Source organism: Lepisma saccharinum, chromosome 11 (assembly GCF_977018435.1).
Source record: "Lepisma saccharinum chromosome 11, izLepSacc3.1, whole genome shotgun sequence".
Classification (NCBI taxonomy): Eukaryota; Metazoa; Arthropoda; class Insecta; order Zygentoma; family Lepismatidae; genus Lepisma; species Lepisma saccharinum.
In genome coordinates, this window is record NC_139239.1 from 21,409,336 (window position 1) to 21,435,271 (window position 25,936).

Below are 25,936 nucleotides of genomic sequence, written 5' to 3' on the forward strand. Positions count from 1 at the left end.
CTTAGAACAAATCTGTTTGCGGATTCATCACGTACGCCTATATGTAAGTAAAATATGAATAGAACCTATGCTCGGAAATCCAAAATAGCGACCGGAAGTGGGGTTAGGGGCCAGGAATCTTAAAAAAAATATTATTTGTTTGTTTGTTTGCGTCACAATATAGGCGTGCACGCGCGTGTGTGTGGCACATCGTTCCCGAGAAAGAGGTTTACAAAGGTCACGATATACAAACATTTGACCAAGACTTGGAAAATTACGATAAGGTGCATTCATCCTTCAAGAATAAGAGACTGCATTATTTACTCATCACGTTGTGTCAGCGCAACAAATAAAAACGCTGAACATAGAGAGAAAATAAGAGTTTTTGAGGTTTGGTGAACCTCAATTAATAAAAATAAGTTTTTTGAGGTTTTGGTGAGCTCCAAATAATCAAAGTGAGTTTTTGATGTTTTGGTGCTGTTTTCTACGCTGTGAAACATCGTCAGCGCAATAAATAAGACGCAGAACATGGAGAGAAAGTGAGTTTTTGAGGTTTGGCGAGCCTCACCGAGCCTCATTTTCGGTTTGTGAACCGGCTTAATTGGACTACTAGTTATCTTGGAAACGGTGAGACTTAGGAAAAATCTGTTTGCGGATTCGTCATGTACGCCTATATGTAAGTAAAATATGAATAGAACCTGTGCTCGGAAATCCAAAATGGCGACCGGAAGTGGGGTTATCTTTGAAACGGTAAGACTTAGAAAAAATCTGTTTGCGGATTCGTCACGTACGCCTATATGTAAGTAAAATATGAATAGAACCTATGTTCGGAAATCCAAAATGGCGACCGGAAGTGGCGTTATCTTGGAAACTGTAAGACTTAGGAAAAATCTGTTTGCAGATTCATCAGGTACACCTATACGTGAGAAAAAATATGAATAGAACCTATGTTCAGAAATCCAAAATGGCAACCGGAAGTGGGGTTATCTTAGAAACAGTAAGACTTAGGAAAAATCTGTTTGGGGATTCATCATATACACCTATACGTAAGAAAAAATATGAATAAAACCAATAGTGTTCGGAAGTCATGCAGGTTTGGACGTGACGACGCAGTTCAATAACATAGGTTAGACCAAGAAAAAAAACCTTGGTGATTTTATTTCGAGTAAATTGTTGGCAACACTGCGAGAAAATAAGGCTTATGTCTTACAAGAGCAAACTATTAAGTCGAGCCTCACCGAGCCTCACTTCGAGCCTCACTTTCGGTTGCAGCTCTGTCTTTATGGTTCTACTCTAAAGTAGGTCAAAGCACATAGAGGCTCTCGTGTAGTTTAGCACGAAAAAAAAAATGAATAGGTTAAGTTATATCACGTAAGATCGTGGCATTCGTGCCAAGTACGAGTGGGAAAAAAGGGAAAAATAGGAAATTTTACAAAAACATCGCTAAACGCTAAAACATCGACAAAAATTTGTCAAAATATGTCAAAAACTGATTTTCAATTGATAAAAAAGAGGCTACAAATGCATACCTACCAAGTACGAGTGGGAAAAAAATGAGATGCGGTGAAAATTGCACTGAAAAATCGTCAAACGCTAAAACATCGACAAAAAATTGTCAAAATATGTCAAAAAATGATATTCAATTGATAAAAAAAAAGAATACCTACTAAGTACGACTTTGAAACGGCCCAATTACACTACTTATACCACCAAAAAAGCATGATTTGTTATTGGTGATATATACAATCAGGTGCATTGTCTGCTGCTATTACTCTGGTTTCAATTTATGAATCACTTCACTAAACCAGGATTCAAATCTTGGTCTGTCCATTTCTTGCTGATAATCACCCTTTCTTTGCGCGGAACAGTAAATATGCGCCTTCAACAAAGCTTTCATTGCCGAGAGTGGGTGAAACAATAAGCCTCCCCCTTCCCCTCATTGTCGGTTTCTTCAGCCCTGGCGGTGGTTTTGCATGGTGGTATCCTTCCATGTTTTATTCCCCCTTCCCCCAGTCACCGAGTTGAAGGACGTCTCGTCCAAATAATAAACAAGTTTCTTCTCACTGCAATATCTTTTAATACCGCGGGGATTCTTTTGTCGTCAAACAACAAACAATCGTTTCCTCTTGCTTGCTAAACTCAAACCGCAAATCATTCAAGACCCGTGATTCAATTCGTGCGCACATTCACCTCACGCCCTGTTTTACTTTGATATTGTTGCCGCAAGGCGGATTATGCATTTAAAAAAACTTGCTTGACTTTGAAGAGCATTTCCCTTCGGATTAAGCCCAAAATAACATTCGGGTAAAACCGCGCGCTGAACAGGAGATTCAGCCATTCTCGCCGCTCTACAATAAACATAGGGTTAAAATAGTGGGATGTGCAACACTGGTATCACCGATTCCACGCGTTCTGCAACGCATTCAGTCTCGCTCGACTCGCTCTAAAGTTTCAGTGTCTCTTCAACGCAATACACCAAGCAGTTGGCGAATCTGCGGTTCTAAGTTCGTCTGCACAGTGATTGAAACCAATTAAGTCCATACCTGCTAATGGATGTATTATTTTGTCTGTATATTACAAATTACATAACTGTTTTCTTGCAAGTATGCAGTTGTGTCGGAATAGAACCAGTTTCAGTGGAACTATATTCTTGCGCGCACGTTTGGAACTACATATGCGAAAACCTGCTGCAAGGTTGACTTGACGCTTGGCTTAGAGCCCCAGCCATAAGACTGACCAAGGAGCTTCAGTCATGGATCTTCGAAAACTTCTTGACTCTACAAACAGCCAAGGGCTGTATTATCAGATATGAAGCAACAAGATAAGATTTATTGGCCCTCTGCTGACAGGATCAAACAGGCGTGTCGCTTTGGAGACTACTTAATAGCTTTACATTGTGTTTGTTATCGGTACGTGCAACGGTAATGTTTTAATAGGCCTAGGGCGCGTAAGTTTATGGATGGATAGGATGGAGTGGAGTGGAGTGGAGTGGAGTCTTAAAGCCAGGGAGGAACAAGGTAAGTGGTGTTTTCTTAGTAAATTTCAATGTCCATATCTCTCTCTCTCTCTCTCTCTCTCTCTCTCTCTCTCTCTCTCTCTCTCTCTCTCTCTCTCTCTCTCTAAGCTAAGCTAAGCTAAGGCTACGGGGAGCGGGGTCAGGGCTTAGCTGAGGAAAAAAGGCGCCGAACGAATAGAGTAGAAGCTATAAAAGGGGTATGCGTCGCCACGGCGTCATACTAAAATAATATGGTCAGTTTGAAAGAAAAAGTTAAAAATCTTCTTGCCCGCTTCGCTCGCTATACAACCATGTCATAATGTCATTAGAGGTTATTGATGTCGGGTACGTTAATGCTCGAGTATCACTTTTACAATATTGTTCTATCATGATATTGCCGACCTCCGTGGCGGAGTGGTTATCACATCATGCTACGACTCCAGGGGTCCCGGGTTCGATCCTAATCTGGGCATGGGTGTTCTTTGTGAATGTTCCTTAATCAATTTCATCATGTCATCACTCATTCGCATCTTTGCGATTAGCCAAAAGTGGCAAAAATGCGAAGTAAGATAAACCAAATGAATCAACTTATTATGCTACTGTATTAACGATTCTCTGTATGCTATAATTAGAGCCCGGAAGTTTGGCAAAATGTCTCTTTTTATTTACTGCATACATTGATAATTTTTTTCTGGATATACGTTTCTTATGTTTTTTCGAATGTTTTGGAAGCCTTTTCATTTTGCCTATTTTGCCTATTTGGGACCCCACTGCCTATTTTTAATTATAATGCCTTTTTTGCCTTTTTCAATGAAATATGACATTTTTTTAAAAAAAAATGTGTATAAAAATTATTTTTCTCCCAAAAAACGTTGTTGGCATTTATTTTTCTTCCGTTTATTATGTGAATAATTTTCGCCTTATTTAAGTAATATTGAATTCACGCATGTTTCAACATTGCTGAAGGAGAAAAGTGTGAGAAAAAAGTATTTCATGCTGAGTTAGGATATTGCCTTTCGGTTAACATTTCTTGTGCATGATTGACTGCTGAAGTGGACAGGTTGATTTCGAACACAAAGAAGATATTTCTGAAATCTCCCTCTCAAACCCGAAAATTTCAGGAAGTTGCGATTGAACTTAGTTTACCTCCACAACCAGTCTTGACGAGATGGGCAGCTATATATTATGATAACAACCTTCAAAAAATCAGTGAGGTGATGGATGCTCTTCCAGAAAATGAAGCGGCTTCAATTCGTGAAAGATCATTTTCTATTATGAAAAACATTCTCTCTGACAGACGACTAGCAATGAATGTTAAGAACTTAAAAAGCACCTTGTAGTTATGTGCAATCAAGACGGAAAAAATTGAAATGCTCTTATCAATTTAGATTTTAACATTTTGCCAGAAATTATGGATAAAAGTAAGCGACTTCCAAATGTGCCTTTTTTCGGTTTATTTTGCCTTTTTTTTCATTTTAGTGCCTATTTTCCACATTATAAATGCCTTTTTGCCTGCCTATTTTAACGAAAATAAATGCCTGAACTTCCGGGCTCTGTACATAGTAAAAAACACCATAGGAAAGATAAATAAATACTGTCAAATGAGCATTTCAAACTCATTGTGAAAGACAACTACACTGCTCAAAATAATTAGGGGATCAGGCAAAAATAAGTAGGGGATCTACTAATACCAATACTAATACCAGATCCTTTATTTCATTCTGAGATAAGTTAGAGCAAGATATGCTGTCATGATACCTGATGTTAATGACATTAAGGACATGTGACGCGATAATTAGAGCAAAAATAAAAGCACAGACACAAACACTATAGCAACTCTCCTCTAGTACTGTGTATGGTCTCCCATACCGACCAATACTCCTGCACACCTTCATGGCATGGAATCAATGAGCTGGTCAATGAGCTGTTGGGGAATACGTCGCCACTCTGCCAGAAGAGCAATTTCCAGCTCTGCACGAGTTGTGGGAGGTGCTGATCGAGCTGCAACTTGTCGGCCGGGCACATCTGGGATGTGCTCGATTGGATTTAAGTCTGGAGAGCAAGCTGGCCAGGGCAGATGCTCGATACCCTCCTGGTCCAGCTGGGTGTGGACGAGCATTATCATCCATGAAATTGAAAGAATCACCAATGGTACCATCATAAGGCACGACATAAGGTCGGAGGATCTTGTCTCTATACCTTCGAGCTGTAAAGGTGCCATCGCAGATGATGTGTAGGTCCGAATATCCACCAAAACTGATTCTTGCCCACACCATCACTCCACCGCCACCATATCGGGAGCGTTCGTGCACAAAAGCTGTTCATGTTCCGCGTTCCCTTCAGATGAGAACACGTCAATTGTCAGGTTCCACACTGAACCGCGACTCATCAGAGAACAGAACGGACCTCCATTCGTCATGTCCTCAACCACGATGTTCCTCCTCCCAGTTTCTACGGGCTATACGGTGTTGTAACGTTAATGGAACACACATCATGGGCCTATGTGCATAGAGACCACCTTCATGAAGACTATTACGGACAGTTTGAGATGACACTCTGCGTCCCGTTGCTGTTTGCCAGGCAAGTTGCAGTAGCGTTGCATTCTGCCCCCTGTTCCGACGGGCTTTGATTAAGAGATAACGGTCCTTCCTCGATGTTGTTGCTCGTGAACGACCTTGGCCTTGTCTTCTGCGAACACTTCCTGTTGTTTCAAAAACGATTCCATAGTCTGGAAATCACACTTGGCGACACTCCAATGGCGTGTTCTACCTGGCATTGTGACTGCCCAGCTTCAATCCTTCCGGTAAATCACGTTGGTGTGGCATTGCCTTTCTCACCTGACCCTTTGCCTTCCCCAACTGAACTGTATCGCTAACCAGAGACGACTAGCATACAACACCAGCACACACACACACACTCCTCCCCTCTACCATTTGATAGTACCAGTGCAATGGTTACGTCATGTTTAACCCTTAGTTTGCCGCCGTAACACATATGTTACAAAAAAAGTATGTTCCTTGTAGCCGCTGTAACACATATGTTACAAACAGCTTTAGATACAATTATCGAGGGTTTGCCACACTTATATTTGTATATTGAGGTTGAAACACTGACAGTTCGTTCGGGAACATGTTTTGCAATCATGTTTCGAAAATTCCAAATCCCCCCATCCCCTCCTTTCTCGGAATATGTCACGTGTTTGGGCTCACCCAAACACGTGTTCGCTCTTCAGTTGACAGACACAATAAATGCTTGGTATTTACAATGCTGTTTTCCTCCAAGCTTCCAACGCTGTGATTTAGTACTGATAAGGCACACATTCTTCTTTGTGTTTAGACCTGGTGATCGAGCTGAAGTAGTGGCGGGGATTAGGGGGTAGGGGAAGGAGAGAGGGGATTGGATGAGGTTTGGCATTGTCAGCTTTCTGTCGCCTCTATGTTAGAAATGCAATGAAGCTTGACGATAGCCAGAGGCCAAAATCATGAGTCTAAAGCGTGCGTCTATCCAGAAGTATAGACAAAAGAAAGGATTGCAAAGGCTCCGTCCCTCCTCTGTTAGGACTAACAAACGCCTCACCATAAACACTTCGTATCATATAACAGCTCATCGATTTCCCTAACGCACAAACGTTTCCTTCCGGACATATTTCCACAAAGAGCCGAGTCAAAAGGGAGAAATAGATTCACAGTAGCTACACAAGATGCAAGTGCGAACGAAAAAAGCAAAAGTTCGGGTTTTCTTCCCAAAGCAGCTGGAGAAGAGGGGGCAAACTCCACATTTTTATGATTTTTTCATTGAAATTCGGGGAATGCAGCCCCCGCCCGTAACCCCCCCCCCCCCACGGTTGGGGCATCCAAATTTTACATGGTTGCATGCACTGATGTTCTGCCTGCAAAACAAAAGTTATCCGAAGTAGATTGGTCCCATTGTGTCAATTATAACAATTTTATGAATAATATGCAAATTGGCTAAAATTCGCTAGAGTTTTACGTTTTGCCTTATTATTCAAATTGTATTGCACCCACGAACATGAATCAAGTTTCATTCTGTTGTGGAAGGTCCATTCTTTTTAAAAAAAGCAAAAGTTCCGGTTTTCTCCCCAAAATATCTGGAGAAGAGGGGGCAAACTCCATATTTTTATGATTTTTTCATTGAAATTGGGGGGATGCAGCCCCCGCCCGTAAGCCCCCCGCGGTTGGGGCATCCAAATTTTTCATGGTTGCATGCACTGATGTTCTGCCTGCAAAACAAAAGTTATCCGAAGTAGATTGGTCCCATAGTGTCAGTTATAACAATTTTATGAATAATATGCAAATTGGCTAAAATTCGCTAGAGTTTTACGTTTTGCCTTATTATTCAAATTGTATTGCACCCACGAACATGAATCAAGTTTCATTCTGTTGCGGAAGGTCCATTCTTTTAAAAAAAAGCAAAAGTTCCGGTTTTCTCCCCAAAGTAGCTGGAGAAGAGGGGGCAAACTCCAAATTTTTATTTTTATTTTAATTGAAATTCGGGGGATGCAGCCCCCGCCCGTAACCCCCCCACGGTTGGGGCATCCAAATTTTACATGGTTGCATGCACCGATGTATTGCCTGCAAAACAAAAGTTATCCGAAGTAGATTGGTCCCATAGTGCCAGAGTTGTTACGATTTTTCTCCATAATGTATACGATTTTTCTGCATTATGTATACGAATTCCCGCTCAAAGCCTCGGCGACACTGGGCTTACTTTCGTCAGACCGTGCGGCGTACTAAGGGTTAAGGCACTGGAACTTTCGTTTACGGGGCTTTAGCAGCTGATTGTAGCTCATACAGGCGCTGACAACATATCTAGTCTGATCCCCTACTTATTTTTCCCTGATCCCCTAATTATTTTGAGCAGTGTATGTCGTAGTGTGCTTTGCCACAGTAGTTTTAAGTCCACTTTATAAAGAGGCTAATCGGTACTGGGCATACAGTTTAATGTGAGATCCGATTTCCACCGGGTATCGAACCCGGGACACCTTTATTACAATGCGACGTTACCACTACGCAATTAGAAGGCCCTAAGAGAATAATTAGGAGAACGCATGCTTGAGACAAAATTAATTGTGCTATTCGGATGCCTTGCGGGGTTGATGCGTTGCACCTTTTGGACATATTTTTTTCCAAGGAGAAAAGGACAATGTGATTAGTTCGCTCCATTTTCGTATTCATATTTGTATTCCAGATAGAACCTAATGTTTTCTCTCTTAAAGTAGGCACTTTGGTTATCTCGCGGGGTGTCAACTGTCTCGTAACCGAAGGTTCCGGGTTTAAGTGCTGGTCTGTACATGGGTGTTTCCTTGTGATTGTCCTTTAAATCCCATCTGTTCATATTTCATCCTCGTCGTTTTATTGGTAGTTTTAAACGTCTCCGAGGGTGAACACTTCATTTTATACGTCAAAATATATATTTTATATTTAACTTAGTCTATGTCTAAACAAGTGCAATAACTAAAAAAGATGAAACCCACTGTGATCTACACGCAAAGTTTTCAAAAAGTAATAGTAGACATTTGACACGTAGCACTCAAAGAAAGACGATAAAAAAGAGAGAGCGATAAAAGAGGGGAATATAGAGAGATAGAGAGGATAAAAAGGGTGAGAAATCATAGATGATGAACAGAAGAAAAAGAATAAAGGAATAAGAAAGAAAGAGAGAGAGAGAGAGAAAAAGGTTATGAGAAAGAGAACACACACAGAGAGAGAGAGAAATAGACGGAGATAGACAGAGATAGGAAGAGAGAGAGAGAGAGAGAGAAAGAGGACATAAGAAAGAGAGAACACACACACACACACACACACACACACACACACATGATGGAACAGAGAGAGAGAGAAAGGGAGACACAAAAGAGAGAGAGAGAGAGAGAGAGAGAGAGAGAACGAGTTGAAAAAGTGGTAGTTGATAGTTGATAGAAGAATATTCACACGACACACACACAGAGAGAGAGAGAGAGAGAGAGAGAGAGAGAGAGAACGAGTTGAATAAGTGGTAGTTGATAGTTGATAGAAGAATATTCACACGACACAGAGAGAGAGAGAGAGAGAGAGAGAGAGAGAGAGAACGAGTTGAATAAGTGGTAATTGATAGTTGATAGAAGAATATTCACACGACACAGAGAGAGAGAGAGAGAGAGAGAGAGAGAGAGAGAAATAGACGGAGATAGAGAAGAGATATGAAGAGAGAGAGAGAGAGAGAGGAAGAGGTAGAGAGAGAGAGAGAGAAATAGACGGAGATAGACAGAGATAGGAAGAGAGAGAGAGAGAAAGAGAGAGAAATAGCACTCAAAGAATTGTCATTTAATACTCAAAGCGTTAACATTCCAAGAATTGCCCTTTAACACTCGAAGCACAGAGAAGAAGTGATAAAGATGGAAGAGAGAGAGAGAGAGAAAGGGAGACACAGAGAGATGGAGAGAGAGAGAGAGAGAGAGATGGAGAGAGAAAGGGTTGAAAAAAGGGTAGAAGAGTGTTTTTAGGCGTTTGTTTTGAGATTTAACCCTCAAGAGACGATAGAAAGTGGATAAAGAAAGAAAGAGGGAATAAAGAGGCGAACGATTATAGGTGGCGAACCTGAGAAAGGGAGAGAGTTAAAAAAAAAGGGGGGATAGAAAGGTGTTCTTTGGTATTTATTCTGATTGCCTGTTACACTCAAAGAATAAGAACATAAGAAAAAGGGATAAAGATTGGAGAAAGAGGGTGGGAGAGAGAAAGAGAGAGAGAGAAAGAGGAAATGAGAAAAAGGGTGAAGAGAGCGTGTTGAATAAGTTGTAATTGATGGAAGAATATTCACACAAAACAGAGAGAGAGAGAGGGGGGAATAAGAAAGAGGGAGAAAGGAAATAAGAGGGAGAGAGAGAAAGATGAAGTAAGAGCGAGAAAGAGAAAATGAGAAAGAGGGAGAGAGAGAGAGAGAGAGAGAGAGAAATGAATAAAATAGCAGCCTAATTGATGGAAGAATACTGACACAAAACAGCCATGCTTTGTTTGGGAGTCGAACCCTGTGGTCAGTTTGAAGGCGAGGACGAAATCTGAGCTCATTGAGAATATAGGAAGAATGACATTGCTGATCATCTGTGGAACTGTTGTGTTGTGCTGGATATTTGAAAGTAAGGAGGACATTTCCGATGTTGTTTTGAAAATACTACAAGAATGGAACCGTGACACCTTTTCTCCAGCACATTTACTGTTTTCCAACGGGAAAGTGTTTGAAATGTAGTGTAATGGCACATTTTTTGGATCTATGACCGTTCATCGGCAGGAAGTGTATTTTCTATTTTGATGTCGATTGTCTGTTAATACCCTGAAGTGTTAACGGGAGACGCACTATTTCGGAAGATTGACTTCCTCCGATTTGGTGTCGTCGGATTAAAATTGGAGACAAACTAGCACAATGTGTTCGCGGAAAATTTTGTGCACCGATGACGTTGAAGTAGTTACTGTATCGACAACAGTATAAAATTAGATGATTGTCACCAGTTGTCACATTTCCGAAAGAAGCTCAAGAAGACGCAAGCTGTATTTGCCGACTTGTATCTGTAAATCAATAACAGGTAAGACTGCAGTAAGTTGTTATATTGAGATATACATTGTGTATTTGAGATAAAAGTTTAATGCGAATTTTGTGCATTTTGTTAACTTTTTATTAGACTAATTGCGATGATGATGATGACAAAATTAAAAATGGCTTCTCGAGTTTATTTTATGCTCAGATAGGTTAATCAGGACTGGGTTTATATTTTAAATTAAGATCCGAACCAATGCTCTATGTTTCTAGACCGATATTTTTAATACATCAGTCGCAGTGAGGGTTCACGAGTGGGAAACGCCACAAAGATGCGAACTTAGAATTTTTTTTTTTTTTTTTTGGCACTGTATGATGTTTACCAACCGCTACTATTCTTAACTTTTTGCTTTGTAGCTACTGTCTCGGAGAATGGTAGCAAGACATCTGAATGTCTTTCAAAATAAAATTTGTTGTGATTTTAGTTTAGAGCAAAGATGAATTGAAAAATTTACCGAAAACACTAATATTATTATTATTATTATTATTTTCAGATTAACACTGCAGAATCGCCCTTCTACTTTGTGTGAAGCATATTTGAAAATAAAAAATCGGTAAGAAAATTTTAAAAGAACACTATTTTTTTAAAATAACGATTCAGTGAACATTGCAGTGAATATATTGATATTATTTCTATGTATTGGTTATTGTTAACTTGAAAAAACGAGTCAGTGTGCAATATCTTTCTAGACCAAGATTTCCTTGAATACATCGCGACGATGAGACTGAATGTTGACAAGATGAAAACTGTTTTATTAAGATTATTTTATGCTCGCATAGGTTACTTTCGACTGGATCTATATATTCTTTTAATGCAGATTATAACTAGTGTGCAATGTTTCTACGCCAAGACACATCACAACTATTACTGTATCATCGAGTATCAAGAGTCAAACATAAAATAGGATTCGATTAGATTTTTTGGCATTATAGGATGCAAACCATTTTTAACGGTTTTGATTTTCATTGATTGATTGATTTGCTTTATTTTATTTTGTGCTTTTTGGCTAATTTGCGATGATGGGGATGAAAATTGATGAATGGACACTCACAAACATTTATGCCCAAGCGGGACTTGTAGCGTCGGAGCGCGATGCTAACCACTCGGCCACGGGGTCCGACATTTAACGATCTTGAATTCTATGCTTTGTAGCTAACTTCAACGACTGGAAGAATGGTAGCAATGCATGCAAATAATTTTCAAATAAAATTTGTTGCATGCGATAATCTGTTTAAATTTATTAGAGTTTTAATTAATTGAACAATGTACGGAAAACACTAATATCATTTTTCTTTCTTTTGAGGTTGTTTGTGCGGATCATCTTTTCTATTTTGTTTGCAGTGTATTTGATAATACGAAGCGGTAAGTAATTTTTAAACAAGAACAATATTTTTATTTTTATTTTTAATAGATTCAGTTACAGTGTAGTGCATATAATTATTTCACTACTATGAAAACGAGTGATGTTGCTTCGGAGTTAACTATTGAGGGGGCGGTGGAAGATGAAATGTGTTAGTTACATTCACAATAGAACAGTTTGTATTACAGTGAGGATTTTCTTAACTACCCAAGAAGCTAGCGTTATTTGAAAAAGTATTTTTTTTTACTACCCAAGGAGCTATCGTTATTTGAAAGAGATAGATATTTGTATTTAGAAAAACAGAGAAATTTGAAGAAAATGGTGCTGACGCATTTACGATTCGAACCTAAGACTTTTGATTTTGATGTGCACCAAGGTTTTCTATTTTTATTTTGTTATTTTTTCTACCACTGTTGGCTAAACGCGACGATGAGTGATCATGTGATGAAAGGATACTTACAAATAACATCTTTGCCTAATTCGGGATTCGAACAAGGGACCCCTTTGGCGCGCCAGCATTCTTAAAATATAACTTTTGTAATTTAATGTAACTTTTTCTACCGATGAATAACAGCGACGGTGAGGATAAGTGATGATATGATGCAATGGATGAAAGAAACACAAAGAAAAAACACCAATGCAAAAAAACAAACAAAAAAAAACAGGAATCGAACCTAGGATCTCTGGTGCTGTGCTAACCAATTCACCAAATGGTAGGATATTTGGGAATATGTTTTTTTGGTTATGTGCATCGGAATATAATATTGTGTCAACCATGTAAATGTATGTATCTTCACGATAACTTCGAAGAGGGCGCCCCTTTGAGGAAATTTTTGTGAGCTTTTTCTAAGCGTGTGTGGCGATGTGGTTTCAACTTTTTATCCCATTTTAAATTGTAGGTCCAGTCCCAATTAGCCTTACTGTGCATAAAATGTGAGTGATGATGTGATTAAGGGATACTTACATATAATATTTTTGTCTAAGTCGAGATTCGAACAAGGAACCACTTTGGCCGCCAGAATTCTTAAAATATAACTTTTGTAATTTAATGTCGCTTTTTCTACCGTTGGGTAACCGCGACGGTGAGGATAAATGATGATATGATACAATTGATGAAAGAACACCAATGCAGAAAGTAGGAATCCAACCAATGATCTTTGGCACTGTCCTAACCACTTCACGAAGCGGTAGGATATTTGGGAATCTGGTCTTTTGGCATAAAGTTATGTGCATTGGAATATTATATTGTGTCAACAATGTAAATTTATGTACCTTCACGGAAATTTCGAAGAGGGGCCCCCCTGCGGAAATTTTCGTGAGTCTTTTAAGCGTGTGTGGCGCTGTGGTTTCAATTTGCATGCAAATTGAAACCAAATCGCCACACACGCATTATATTTGTGTGTGTCTGTCCACAAGTGTTAGAAGTTTGATTAGTGATTGTTACTTTGTATCGCCTCTTAACTGGGAAATTTCCTCGTCGAAAGCCCAATCTGCCCTGGGAATTTTTGTTGATAAATTGATGAATTTCGTAAACCAATATTTTAGTTAATATTTCTGTGCTCCATGGCATACCATTTAGGTATTGTTTATTCTTTTATTGGTCCTTGTTGTACTTTTTACAATATGCGAGATTTACAACTACAATATATCTCGGATTTCCTCGGCAGGAAAAACACGCCGTCGCTTCCGATTTGCCTGAGCCATTATTGCATACGCGATAGAACTGAACGTCGGGCTGTGTTCGTTGCTTCCCGCTAACTCTAACGGTTACAACAGTCTGGAAGTCAGAGACATCTGGTGAAACAAAGAAGAAAGTAATTTGACGAAGTATCTCGTCATACACAACAGATATCAGCAGTAAGAACATGAGAACGTAGTATCCCGTCATGCCCATTATAAATCACTAGAGCCAGAACGGAGTATTACGTCATACCCAGTTAAGAGGTTAAACAGAAACTTATTATTCTATGTTTGTAGGAGTTGAAGAAGAAGAAGAAATTTACAACATCCACTGCGTTCTATTGGGATATACTTTATATTCTAGCTGCAGAAACGGTCATAATAGAGAACAAAATGGATCTGCCTATAGAAATGTATGTAAAAAATTTTTTCGCAGGTTATTGAAACTGAACCCCTGGAGTCAATTTTTACTCTAAAAACACTTAGTCCAGCATCAGAGATAGCTGTAGAGATGGTATTCTCCGACTACTGCTTTACCAATTTGGGATATTGTATACAAAATATCCAAGACTTTTACAAAGTGGGGAAAGCCCTGGATGATGAACTAGATGTTATAGAGAGAGATCGCCTCCCTTTTTTTGACCCGATGGACTGAATCATGGTTTATGCGCAATGCTCAAATATCTGGTTTAGTGACAAAAATCCTGCGTTTGTGAGAGTTGAGAAAATTATGTCAGAAATGGCGAGTGTTTGTGAAGTAGAAAAGTAGTGTGTTTTGATTTCTCAATTATGTCAGAAATTGTGAGTGTTGTAAAAATATGAAGTAGCATGTTTCTGATTTCCTGCAATTTGGTTTTCTGACTATTTTGTTTATGCATGTGGTATATAATTTGGTGATTCATCTATATTAATCTCACCCAAATATTCAATAAAATATTAAAATATCGGTCTAGAAACACCAAGCACCAGTTCGAATCTTAATTTAAAATGTAGGCCCAGTCCTGATTAATCTATCCGAACATAAAATAAACTAAAAAAACAAAACATTTTTTTAATTTTGTCATCATCATCACCACGATTAGTCTAATAAAAAAATTAACAAAATACACCAAATTCACAATAAACTTTTTATCTCAAATACACAATGCAATATTAATCAGTAAAAAATTGTAACAACTTACTGCAGTTTTATATGGTATTAATTTACAGATACAAGTCGACAAATACAGCTTGCGTCTTTTTTAGCTTCTTTCGGAAATATGACAGCTGGTGACAATCATCTAATTTTATACTGTTGTCGATACAGTGCCTACTTCAACGTCATTGGTGAACAAAATTTTCCGCAACCACATTGTGCATGTTTGTCTCTATTTTTAATCCGACAACAGCAAATTGGGGGGAACCTTTATGGAAGAATTCCAGCGTCGGCTAAAATGTAACGCCTATGTGATGTACAAATTTTGGTAGAGTATTTTTATATATATGTATATATACATAATTCTGTTATATTCTATATTTGTATAATATATAAAAATAAACTTTTTAAAAAATACACCAACTCTTTCATTTGCTGTGTTGACCTATTCTCTGTAAGGTTTGTATTATTCTGTGATTAATCAATAAACAGCTTAAGCAAAGCGCGCGCGCGCGCGTGTGTTTGTGTCGGTTCACAAGTGTTTAGAAGTTTGATTAGTGATTATTACTTTGTATTGTTAAACAGGAATTTATTATTCTCTGTTTGTAGGAGTTGAAGAAGAAGAAATTTACAACATCCACTGTGTTCTATTGGTATATATTTTATATTATAGCTGCAGAAACGGAGATAATAGAGAAGTTATTTGAACCAAATAGATACTTGTACTTAGCAAAACAGAGAAATTTGAAGAAAATGGCACATTTACGATTCGAACCTTAAATGTTTTTTATTTTTATTTTGATGTGCACCAAGATTTTTTATTTTATGTTATGTTTTTCTGCCATTTTTTGGCTAAACGCGACGATGAGTGATGATGTGATTAAAGGATACTTACATATAACATTTTTGTCTAAGTCCAACACCAATCATTTCTCGAGCAGATAACTGAACAGTAAACTGCCTCTCGAAGACAAATTTGAAAAGGTCAAATTGTCCCTGGTTTGAGACTCGATGGAGCATTCGCCTACGAACATCTCAATTTCACCTCATATACCTATTTCATATTTTGATAAGAAAAACCGTTGGAACAATTTGTGGGTGTTTTTTAAGTATGGTAGGGGAAAAATGTTGAGAATGGTAGAGAGTAAAGAAGTGGGTGATGGTTGGAATTGTACATTGAGCAAACGTTTCACAAGGTTGAGAATTAAATAGTATCCAAGAATGTTCCAGGGTGTATTAGAATTTTGGAAATCTCTTAGATTATACCCTTCACTGCACTGTTGCTTTTTTTCCCAAGAGAGAGAGAGAGAGAGAGAGAGAGGTATTTGATTGGCTTGCATGAACAATTTTTGGTCGTTAGTTGTATAAAAAGGCAATGATTTTTGTTGTATTTGCTCAGTGGTTAATAATGCTTCCGTTCAATCACCCGTGTACCATTATTATCAGTGGTCCGTCCAGGGCCGGAAAAACACAATTCACACATAAGTTGTTATCAAATTGTAATTCAATGTTCACCCAAAAATTTAACGAAATTATATGGTGCTATGGTGCTGTGATTCCGAAATTAACAAACAGTCAAAATATACGGTTCCATCCAGGAATTCCTAATATGGATAGCTTTGAAATTCAAAACAATAGTCTAATTATTCTTGACGACCTCATGGGTGAAACGAACGATGATGTGGCTAATCTCTTCACAAAATACGCTCATCATAAAAGTTTAACTGTTATTTTTATTTTGCAAAATTTGTTCCCAAAAAGTAAGCGAGCAAGAGATATTAGTCTAAATGCACATTATGTTATTTGCTTCAAAAATCCTAGGGATAAATTACAAATTCAATATCTTGCCCGTCAGATTATGCCACATCTTAGCAAATCTGTGGTTCAAGCATTTGAAGATGCTACGCGTGATCCTCACACATTTTTATTATTCGATATGACGCAATCTACCCCTGATGCCTTGCGAATACGCAAAAATATTTTCCCGGGAGAAACTATGCATGTATATGCTCAACAAAAAGACATGTTCAAAGCCTTTAATATTCAGTTCTAGTAAAAATGCAGAAGTTGAAACATCACTTCCATGTGCTTCGCGCACTTTGTAAATGTAAACCCAAAAAACGTAAAGTTATGCTACAACAGGCATCTGGAGATGTCATACGTACTATCTCTCAAGTTGCTAACAACACTATAAAAGGAAATGTTAAATTATCGGATCGTCAGAAACATAGATTGCGAAGACATAGAAACATCTTGCGTGCTTTAGCCCAAAAACGTGTGTCTCTGAAAAAGAAACGTAATCTATTACTGCGTAAAGGTGCTGGTTTCTTACCTTTTTTGCTTGGACCTATTATTAGCGCTATTGCAAGTGCCGTCGCCGGTGGTGGTGGTGGATCATGAGTTCGCAATTAAGGAAACTTATACTTGTACCAGAAGATGTAGTAGGTCAAGTTCAAGCTTCTGTCCAATCAGTACAAAATTTTCAATCACTTCTCGATTCTGAAATGCACCAAGTATTATCTAGAAGCGATATAAATATTCATGAAAAATGGAAATTGTACCAACAAGCACTGGACAAATATTTAAAATCTGTACCTCATGCACAAAAACCTTTAGAAATACCTATTGTTGAACACGAAGCGGTTGAAACAAAGGAATACCAACCAATAAAAAGCAATCCCGGTACATTACCAATTTCTGAAATTATTGAAACAGTTCCAATAATGCTTCGAAAAAATACCAAGATATTGCTAAAAAAAGTTTTAAGTTCACACAATATATCTTGGGATACAACGGGCACCGTAACTATGTACGGTAAAATATATCCCAATTCCAATATTGTAGATTTAGTGAATGATGTGGTTAGGCAACGAAGAAAAAGTCAAAATCCTGTTGGACTTGATCAGTTTGTCAGAATCCTTCGTTCAATGAACATTCCACACCAGTTTCTTGGACCTGCAGCACTATCGAAACTATCACCAAAAGGAAGGGAAGCTTTGTCACCATTATCTTTTTTTGAAAAGTGGAAAGAATATAAATATTAGTAGTAAACATGAAATTACATCAACTCTATTATGTGTATACAAATCCAGCTTCATTATCAAATGCGTCTAAATTGTATAAAGCAGCCAAAGAAAAAATTTCCAAAGCTAAAATAAAACATTGGTTACAATCTCAAGATGCTTATACCTTGCATGCTCCTGCATATAAAAAGCTTCCCAGAAAACAATATTATGCTAGTGGTCCTTTCGAAACTGTGCAAATGGATTTAGCCGATATGCAGAATATTGCAAAATTCAATCGTGGTTATAGATATATTTTGTGTGCTATAGACATATTTTCCAGACTAGCATTTTGCATTCCGGTAAAGAACAAAACTGGTCCCGTTATAGCAAAAGCAGTGGAGAAAGCTTTGCACATGTACAAAAATGTTCCGTTAAATTGTCAGACAGATTTCGGCAAAGAGTTTTACAATAAACATGTTAAAACTGTATTTAAAAAATACAGTGTAAATCGCTACAGTGTTTATTCGGAAATGAAAGCTGCGATATGCGAACGGTTTATTCGTACAATAAAAGAAAAAATTTTATAAGTATTTTACAGCAAATCATAGTTACAAATATATTCATATTTTGCAAGATTTAGTTCAAAGTTATAATAATTCTAAACATTCAACTATCAAAGTTGCACCAGCACAAGTTAGCGATGAAAATATGAATCAAGTATGGTATACATTATACGGATCAAAGAAAAACTTTCGAAAGAGTTGCAAATTTAAGCCGGGCGATTATGTGCGAATATCAAAAACAAAAATGAAATTTGAGAAAGGTTATTTAGCAAAATGGTCTCGGGAAATTTTTATTGTAGACAAATGCATAAAATCAAATCCGGTAACATATCACATTAAAAATTGAAACGGTGAAATGGTGAAAGGTATTTTTTACGAACAAGAGTTACAGAAAATTAACGTAAATAAAAATACTGTCCATAGAATCGAGAAAATTTTACGTAGAAAAGGTAATTGGCTCTATGTAAAATGGTTGGGTTACTCAAATAGCTTCAATTCTTGGGTTAAAAAGAGTGACACATTGTGTTTATAGTTCATTAGCTTTGTGATGGAGCGTGTGAATGAATTTTATCTCTCGCTCCCGTCTAATGCAAGCTCCGATATTTTCCAAAATAACACCTCGACCTGTTATACAACAAAATTAGCTCACCCTATTGATCTCACTGATTCTAAATGGGTGGTCAGTCTTGCCGAATGTAGTTGTACATGGAGTTTTTATAATGTGCCAACAGATTATTATCAAAGCGGTGCGCGCAGACAACTCGGAAGTTATTCAAGAAAAAGTTGAAATTCCTGCTGGTTTTTATGCATCTATTCAACATATTCTGAATTGTGTTCCAGAAAAAATGAAACAATTTATACATTATGACGAGTACATAAGCCGTGTATTTGTTAAAACTGACACGTCCATTCAGCAAATCATGATAGGTGTAACACCTGCTTTAATGTGTATTTTCGGATATGCTCAAAATATACCAAAAACAGAAGAACCTGTGGTGGTTGCGGTGAATCACGAACCCTTATTTTACAAAGAAGCACCTTATGTTTGTAATTTGAATTATTTTCTCCCCCAAGAGATTAATGTTTGCGTAGACATTGTGAAACCTCAACTGCATGGTCATATATTACGAAAAATCGGAATCAATCATTATACCTATGGTCGAAATAAGAACTTTGCATTCGATATACCACGATATATCAAAGTCGAAAAACACTACTTTGACACAATCGAGATAGACTTAAAGGGACGTACATGGGAAAATCTACCATTTCGGTTCGGTTCATCGTACATTAAGCTACATTTCAAGCAAACAGGAAAATGATCAGTGAAGGCACAGAAAATGATTTTTACATTACTCTTACTTCGAATGGCTGGCACAAACATTTCCCTCACAACACAACATCACATTTTGTGAATATGGTGGAAAGCGAAGTTCGTCTCAAACAGTCTGATTGGAAAATTGCATTAGCCGAAATTCAAATACCCAATACATGTTATAATATTACCGAAGATCAAAATATCATCTGGTATAATTTGCGTCTCGAAGAAAGTCTCTATGAGGCCCACAAGTTCAAAATTCCGTCTGGGTATTATCACACTGTAGATAGTGTGCTGGAACAAATCAATAAAAAAAAAACAGATCTTTTTCGATTCACATATCGCAAATTAGCAAACAATATACATTGTAGTCACGATTTCCGTGTAGAATCAATTAAATTTTCACCAGTTTTGAGTCTACAGTTGGGATATGAACCGTACACTAACATCACAAAATACATCAATGGATCGCGGAGTCCATACTTGAATATTGGATATCCTCAGCAGGTATTTGTGTACACCGATATTATACAGTATCAACTGGTTGGAGACAGTAAAGTTCCATTATTGCGTATAGCCAGCATAGAAAATGTTAACTATGGTCGAACATACTCTGTTTGTTTCAATCCTATGCATTATTTACCATTGTCAAAATTTTGTTTCAATACAATAGAAATCCTTTTAAAGGACCATGCAGGTCGAAATTTATCATTTCAATCTGGTACAGTGAACATAACACTTCATTTTCAACGGTCATGAAACATCGACAAACAGGTCGTGGAATACCCTATTTTGCTGGTCCTGTGTACCAACAGGGTCATGGTCTTGGGGGATTTTTTCGTGGTCTTTTTAGATATGCTCTACCTATATTAAAACCTGTTGCTAAAAGTGTGGGACGTCAGGTATTGCGTACCGGAATGCAAGTTGCTGGTGACATGTTGGAAAATAAACCTATCAAGGAATCAGTTCGTGTAAGAATAAAACAGGCCAAAGAAAATTTACGTGACAAAGCAGAACAAAAAATTAACCAGTTGTTATCGGGTAATGGAAAAACAAAAAGAAAAAAAACAGTCAAAAGAAAAGCTATAAAAATAGGACCTCCTTTGCTACAGTCACACTCGGCTAAACGTCGTAGACATAGAAAGGACATATTCGATTGAGCGACCATGTCTAACATTCATCCTTGCAGTCAACCATGTTGCACAAGCGATTTTGATTTGTTTTCACTTCCTATGACACAAACTATAATTGAGCATACAGATAATGTAGAGTATCGACCTATATCTACTTTAACTTCAGGGGGACCTATAGAATTTCATATTCTAGGTGAAACTGGTGAATTTATTCATCCTGGATACCTTTATCTTTACGTAAGGTGTAAAATTACAAAATCTGATGGTGAGGATCTTGACGATTCAGACAATGTTGCACCTGTCAATAATTTTTTGCATTCTCTTTTCAATCAAGTTGATATTTCACTTAATGACAAACTGATCACATCGTCTTCAGGTTCATACCCCTACAGAGCATATTTTGAAACTTTATTGAATTTCTCTAATGACGCCAAGAAACACATTTAACATCTTCGCTCTGGTTCAAAGATACACCTGGACAGTTTAACACTCTGGGAAATGGAAATACCGGATATACATCTCGTGCACAGTTCGCTAAAAACAGTGCTACTTTTGACATGTATGGAAGAATACATGCAGATATTGTAGGACTGGACCGTGTTTTGCCCAATAAAGTGGGAATGCGAGTGAAACTTCATAGAAGTAAAGATTCATTTTGTTTAATGAATGCTGAAAATTCGTCTTATCTTGTGCATTTAGAAGATGTGACTTTATGGGTTCGGAGAATAATTGTTTCTCCAGATATTGGAATGCAACTCAGTACTAGAATGGAGCGTGAAACAGCTAAATTACCTATCACAAGAGTGGAAACTCTTACTCACACCATTCCTCAAAATATAACTTCTTATAACATAGATAATCTATTTTTGGGTAATGTTCCAAAAGCTCTTGTTGTTGGCTTTGTTTCGAATGCTGCATACAATGGAAAAAACAACTTGAATCCATTTCATTTTGAACATTTCAACATTAACCGGCTACAGCTACAAGTCGGCTCCAAATTTTATCCCTCTACCCCTCTAACACCAAATTTTTCAAAAAATAACTACATTCAAAGCTACTATACATTGTTTTCTGGAACTGGCATGTATTATTGTAATAGTGGAAATTGTATTGCTAGAAAAGATTATCCTCTAGGCTATACCCTCTTCGCGTTTATTCTTTCGCCTACAAACTCTTTGAATGACAATACATGGGACATGGTACGTGACTCGCCTGTTACTCTCAAAATACAATTTGCAAATTCTTTGACGTCATCTGTCACATGTGTTATTTACGCACAATTTGATTCGCTATTTCAGGTGGACAAAAACAGAAATATATATATCCCGACTTTACAAAATAGATTTTAGTATCTTTGTGAGTGTTTGCCGGTATGAGATTTGTTATTCATTTCACTGCCTTCCAGAGCAATCAAGGTGAAATTATAGTCAAGGAGCTTGCACTTGTCAATATTGATAACTTTAGTTCTGACTCTTGGATATTTTTACCACCATTTCCGTACGGTGAATTAGAATCGACCTCTACCCAGTTAAACAGTTATGCATCTCAAAATTCACATGGTCTTGAATGGAATCATGGGTATATAAAATACAATCAAATAGCCAACATACTGACATCCTACACAGAACATGCTACAGCGTTGTATGCTCATGGCATCGAGCGCTGTACCTTCCTGGGAGACCTTCTACATCGCACCATCATCAATTTAGAAGACTTGCTTTGTCCGAAGGCTTGCCTGCTTGGATTTCCAGCTGAAAATTGTTGTCATCCATCGCATAGATTCGTCGAATTTCGCTGTGCAGCAAAAGAGTGCAAAGTGTATGCCAAGTACATTCGTTGCTACGAACTAAGAGGGTACCAGTTAGGTGTCATCTCACCATATATACCAACGCCTAGTTTGAATAATATTTATTCAGATATACATACAGTTTGTTCCAGTGAAAAAACGCAAGAGCAAAAATATGTGGACTGACGACATAATTTATATTATACTTCAAGATTGTAAAACTGCTGTTCAATTCGTTGGTGTGTATGCTGATAACCAGTTACCGGTATCAGTAAAATTTCCAGCAGGTTTAATTATTAATACAAGCACAAGTGAAAATATTGATGGTCATTGGGTTGCTGTGTACATTAACAAAAATGGAATTGGTATATATTTAGACTCCTTTGGAGAACCACCCTCCGAAAATGTAAAACGTTTTCTCAACAGAAATACTTACCGTTGGATTTGGAACAATCAACAGATTCAACATTCAGAATCAGTGTTTTGTGGTGTATTTTGTATAATGTTTCTTTACTACTCTACCAATAATTACACAATATTGGATTTTGTCAATTTGTTCAGTAAAACAAACTTTGTAATCAACGACAACATTGTTTTAAATCAACTGAAAATATTGTTATCTTAAAATATCTACATTTTTGTATATATTATTTTGGTGTTGTATGTAAATATATATATAGTAGAATAATAAAAATTATACTTTATATTTTGTCTTTATGTTTTCATTTCCATATGGTGTAAATATATATACAAAAATAATAAAAATTATATTTCACATATTTGTTTTTGATTTTATACTTTAAAATATTCTTGGAATGAAACAACAAAATTCACAATTAAACTTTATTTTGCATTCATTAATATATACATAAAATTCATTTGCATAAAATCTCAACATATCTGAGATTTGTTATTTCATATTGAACCAAGTAACAAGTCTTTGAACATTTCTAAAAGCACAGCCTGATTGAGAAAATGGTTCGTTTGATGTATGGTAACTACAACATCCACCCTGATACATAACAAGATTTTTTAATGATGGACAGCGCCTTGTATCGAGATCGACAATATTGTCAATATTAAATACATTTTGAATCAACTTTGATTTTTCCAACCCTTTACAGTAAAATATTGTATTTTCTCCCTTTAGCTCACTAAAAAACACCTTCACATGTTTGATATCATAACCTTTCGGTTCTGCAAATAACAAACCATGGTGGTTATATGTTAACCACTTACATTGTTTGTAATCTAAGTCAAACTTTCCAATATCAACAAAAGCATGATATACAATTGTTAAATCTGTTGAGCAAACACAAATTTCACGAATTAGAAAACTATTGTCTTTACTTCTAAAACCTTGCACATCAATTATAAAAGTCATTTTTTTTCTTTAATGCAACTACTCACAGCAGAAATTGTCCCCGTGATGTATCTCGTTTTGATGTATACACCGAACTAAATTATGCATCAAATCTCTCTCATCACTTAGAGTCCAAAGTATCAAATAGGCGTCCGAATCTGTTTCAAGATCGTATTCAATCTCAGGGTGAGTATCCATAAAATGGTAGAAAATGTGATAAAAATTATCCGGCTCCCTAAAATAAGTTTTTAGGTTGGAAATCTTCCATGTAAAACAGCGTTCGCATTCGTCAGCACTTTCAGCACTATCACACTCCAAATAATGTTTACTCAAGCACTGGTGAGCCAGTTGATTTGGTGCATTCGTAAAACAACCATCACAAATAACATCATACTTAGGTACATAAGTATGTAGTCTTTTTTAACAGACAATACTTGTCAATGAAGCCAGAAAAGCATCCACAACTTTCGAAAATAATATGTTCGATATCTTCTGTGTCAGTCAGAGCTGAAGCGTTCTGTATGTTCTGACTTGCCATAGTGATATAGTGGACATCTCACATCTTTTATATATATATATATACACACACTAGGAACTTTCCATATAACTGTCTCTCACAAATAACTTTCCAAGAAGAGAAAATTTTCAGGTCAATAAGCTCCCAACACCGTTACAAATTGTCACAAATAACCTCCCAACACCATTACAACCTGAACTTTACCAAAAGTTCTCATCACTTGCTCAGTTTAGAAGTGATAACCTCCACACATACATCGCGAAAAAATAGTCCCAACTCACATTTCACTCTTTCACTTAAAAATTCAACACAATTATCAAATATCGGCAGTTCATGTCGCTCTACTTGATCTTTTATATTGGTAATATCCTGACAATTATGATCATTTGAATTATTAGTACAACCATAACAAGTTTCCTTAATTGATCCAACACATAATGAAATATAAGACTCGTAATATTCACGTATTTGGGTCTGATATTCACAATACATTTTAGTTATCTTAGATATGCAATCAGACAATCGTAAAAGCTCTGTCCAGGTAGTTAACATTGTTGTCATTGGTATTTCCGAATCAAAAATATCCACAAACTGAATAACTTTCTTATTGTACAATTTGCCAAAAGAAAGCATGTATTTTTCACCTAGCAACGCAGGCGACAAAACCAACTCTTCTTCACTAGATAAATAATTAGATATATTTCCCCCCAACTCCATCAGTGTACACCATTCTTCCATACACAACACAATTCCTTGGCTGTTGTGGCGAGCAATACGCACACACACAGAAAAATCGTTCTCCACATCAAATCCAACAGTCGCACTCTTGAATGCAGTTTTACTCAAAGGGTAACATACCTCCAACAGGTATTGCTTCCGTGGTTTCCATGTGGAAGAGGACTGGGCACCATTTTCCTCCATGCTGGTTCCAGAGAGCTGCTTTAGCATATTTAACTGCTGCTGCACATAACTATTCCCTTGAAAATTAAGTTTTCTTTTCGCATTCCAAGCCTTTCCTCCCTGTAGAGATGCAGGTGCTACAGCTGACGTTGCAGTAACTCCCCCCGAACGTGTTGTTGCAGATTTGGACACTACAGATACTTCGGCACCACCAGATCTTTGCACTCTTCTTGACTTGGCACAACCGCTTTTCTCCATCTTGCTCTTCTCTTTCCTGCTACTTCACGATGAACACACTAACTGTACAGTGGGATCCATGATTATTACCGTGCAAATTGTCCATGACTATTTTCATCAATTTTTCTATTACATTCTATGTGTTTTTGAGCGATGGATATTTATGTATGCTGGTGCAGAAGTTGTCAACAGCTTGTTATGATCTTTCTTTTAATTCCTGAAGTTCTTATTTCGTCAAATAAAGTGTACGAACATGATGATGGACAATTTGCAAGGTAATACTCATGGATCCCACTGTACAGAACATGTGGTACTTTATATACACCAACCCACATCACTCCCATCAACGTCATAGATTTTTAAATAGCACATAACGG

At 37.2% G+C, this 25,936-nt stretch overlaps 1 protein-coding gene across 1 annotated transcript in view; it reads left to right on the forward strand.

Annotated features, from left to right (window-relative positions):
* The first annotated feature begins 2,889 nt into the window (after nt 1–2,889).
* Nucleotides 2,890–25,936, forward strand: part of LOC145994673 (sorting nexin-24-like) — a 51,476-nt gene continuing 28,429 nt past the window's right edge. The window contains exon 1 of the mRNA XM_083130804.1: nt 2,890–2,996. Within this exon, the coding sequence (XP_082986930.1) occupies nt 2,939–2,996 (58 nt within the window). The 5' untranslated portion in view covers nt 2,890–2,938. The remainder of the gene's footprint in view (nt 2,997–25,936) is intronic.